Source organism: Aplysia californica, unplaced genomic scaffold (assembly GCF_000002075.1).
Source record: "Aplysia californica isolate F4 #8 unplaced genomic scaffold, AplCal3.0 scaffold00475, whole genome shotgun sequence".
NCBI lineage: Eukaryota > Metazoa > Mollusca > Gastropoda > Aplysiida > Aplysiidae > Aplysia > Aplysia californica.
The window spans coordinates 374635-377751 of NW_004797745.1; the positions used below are offsets into that span (position 1 = coordinate 374635).

At 41.4% G+C, this 3117-nt stretch overlaps 1 protein-coding gene across 1 annotated transcript in view; it reads right to left on the bottom strand.

Moving 5' to 3' along the window:
- The window catches only part of LOC101857202, a gene marked incomplete in the record, with an annotated part of 30623 nt that overhangs the window by 17980 nt on the left and 9526 nt on the right, over positions 1-3117 (bottom strand). The window contains 2 exon segments of the mRNA XM_013086524.2: positions 1675-1788; positions 2930-3092. Coding sequence (XP_012941978.2) covers positions 1675-1788; positions 2930-3092 — 277 coding nt within the window.

The following is a 3117-nucleotide window of genomic DNA, read 5'->3' on the forward strand; positions in this document are numbered from 1 at the left end:
ACAAAAACAAATTTATTTTACCATCCTATGAAACTTAAAACAATGGGTGAAAGGGCATTTGAATACCAAGGCCCCAAGATCTGGAATGCTTTACCAGAGCCTGTTAACTTTTTTCGGGGGTTGAGCGCTATATAAATGTCATTTATTAATACTATAAAAATATCACCTCAACAGCGTTCACTCTCTATAGTGGCATTAGACGCTTTTCAAGAAAATAAATTCTCTATACCGTAGCCTACATTATGACACTTTTTGTGCGTACTGGCCCTTTCACGGTACAACAAGCCTTTCGAGTAAATATGCACCCGCTATGCTATACACCAGTATGGTTTTCATCACAATTGGAACTCAGAGACCTACACAAAATAACAAAATTGTTATGGCTGCTGATCTCACTTGTAGGAAGAAGAAACAAACGAAGCTGGAATACATGGTCTAGGGTAAGTAGTTAAAAAGAACACAATTGGGAGCAAAAATGAGAAAAGAGAACAGAAGGGAACTATGTGTTAAATAAATCAATGTGAAAGAGGTGTGATGGTCCGTTAAAAAATGTAAACTATTACCTATCCTTAACATCCATTTCCGACATGACTAAGGCAAGCGGGTGCCGAGTTTTAAAAACGTCCCTGGTGAACGTATTTCAAGATCGGCCAAAAGGGATTCCAATCACGGTCGCCCGAGTCGTTGTGCGGTATGTTATCAATTGAGCTGATGCTGTCACAAAAGGCAACGAATACCGCATTCCATTCAGCATCCCAGCAGAAAGATGAAGATAATTGACACCCCCCCCCCCAAAAAAAAAAAAGAGAAAAAAATCCGTTTTTGTGCTTAATCTTGCCGCTTTTTACGCAGAGATTTGATCCTGTTTTTGACTGGCAAACACGTCGTAGTCCAATCCCTCAACGGGCTGGAGGTAAAGGTAGGCCGAACGCACACTGGGAGCAGTCGCAGTCCCACCTCCACCCCACCCCCCTCAAACACGCACTTCTTGATGCTGGAATAACAACTTAGAAAATCTATAACCTCGTGCATATTCGTAAAAAAAAAGCTAAAAGCGTCTTTCTGGCATGATGTCACATTAAACTTAATGTGCCCCACAGAGAGTGAAGACCCTTCGTGTACACAGTAAATCAGGAAAATTCCACACGGGGAGCTCAATTTGACTGTTATTTAGACACTTTACCTGGCTTTCTTTGCTTTCTTTCCATCCTTATTTATTCTTCTTGTCACTCATTGGTCAAGAGCTTCGACTTCGGAATGACCGCCCTAACTGACGTCTGTTCGGCTACCGGGCTCGTAATCGCAAGTTTGCCGAAAGGAAGACTCGAGACTCAGCTATACACGACGAAATTTCCTTGAGAAAGGCATTTCACGAGAATTTTCCCATTAGGCCTGGCCATATCAGATATGTAGTTTAATTCGGAAGTTCCACCTCTTGAATGACCTAAGAGTGTTGCAAGGGGCGTTAAAAATCTAACATTTTAAGTTTGACTCTGTCTTGGAGAAGTCTAGATCTATTTCATGGACAGGCAAATCCTTAACAATTATTTGTCCGATCTAAAGTCTTCAATTGTGCAAATATTTATAATAATTTGTGAACGCCCTATTTGTGTATGGTAAGACGTACTGACTTTACTAAAATAGCGAGCGATCCAAACAGTGGAGTGTACTCACGGCTTGTGCAAGTGAGCTCATCACTGAGATCATTGCAGTCGTCCACTCCATTACAGCGTTTAGAAGGGTCCACGCACAAACCGTTGGCACAAACAAATTTGCCTGTGCAGTTCTCTGTCGAATAGGAAAGGAACTTAAAAAAAAAAATTTTTGACAGACCTTCCCCAAAAGTTAAACACAACATGATATGTTCCTCTTCTTTATGGGATACCAAATATTATCGTCCTAAAAATGCAGGTGGTTATATCAATGCGCTTTTAATAGTATTGTAGGGAAAAGCGTATCTTCTATACATCTAAGATTAAGAATATTCTAACAGAAGAAGGAATAGGGGAGGTGGAGGAGAAGGAGAAGGAAGAGGAAGAGCAGAAAAAGGAGAAAGAGAAATATATGAGGAGGGTCTTGGAGTTGGGAGACTTGGTGAATTCATTTCTCCTTTAATTGGGTGGAACTGCCCTAACTAAGGGTGCAAAGTAATCACAAAGCGGAGACTTCTGTCAGCTAGCAAAAAATAAATAAATAAAAAGCAACAAAACAACAACATCAACAAAGCCAGTAACAAGAATGAGTGACATGCTGAAACAACCTTTGAAATAAGCAGAGTCTGTGCCAAGACAGAACTATACTATGGGTTCGTTTACTTGAGAGGTCTCATTAAACGACGGCAAGAATCGAAAAAGGCCAAACTCTACGAGTTTTGTGCACTGTAACCTCAGTCTGCGGTGGTTAAGTCATATGTTTGCCTAACAGTGTACAAGACTGTGCAGTATGACGTAATTCCGGTTTACCACGGAGTGCACCATTTTACTCTTTTTGGAGCCACATGAAGGACAAGGGGGAATGGTTGCCCCTGCACTCAAATATAGCGAGACTGGAGTTTTGACTTTCATTTCCGCGTCCATTGTGCTATGAACAAACGCAGCAATGTTTTTTATCGAGAGGTAGGAACGACAGCCAAGACAGGGACCGGTCTAAGATATCATAATTAAGTCGATGGTTTGCATTAAACAAATTATGGCATCATCTCTGGAGAATGCTGCCCATTTCCAAACTACTGGAGACCGAATGTAGGAGTGAGGTGGGGTTCGACGGGATGAGGGTGAAAGGGAGATTTTTTCCTTTCCTCCCCAATATTTGGTGAAAAATACCATGCAATGGACGAGGAATTTTTTTTTTTTTTTTTTTAATTTTTTTTTTTTTTTTGGGGGGGGTCAGTGCTTTTTCCAAAATCTAGATGAAATGAGGACTGGCTTACTTTGAGAGCGCAGTTCGTAGTAATCGTACATGGCTGAGCGGGTGGCGCGACCTTGTCGGGTGTTGTAGGTGGACAGCTGACATGTCCGGTTGAGCGAGTCGTAGATGAAGGAGCGACACACGAAGTCTGTACTGTGTACACACTTTTGGGAACACTGAGGGAGATGGAAGGATTTTTTATGATTTTTT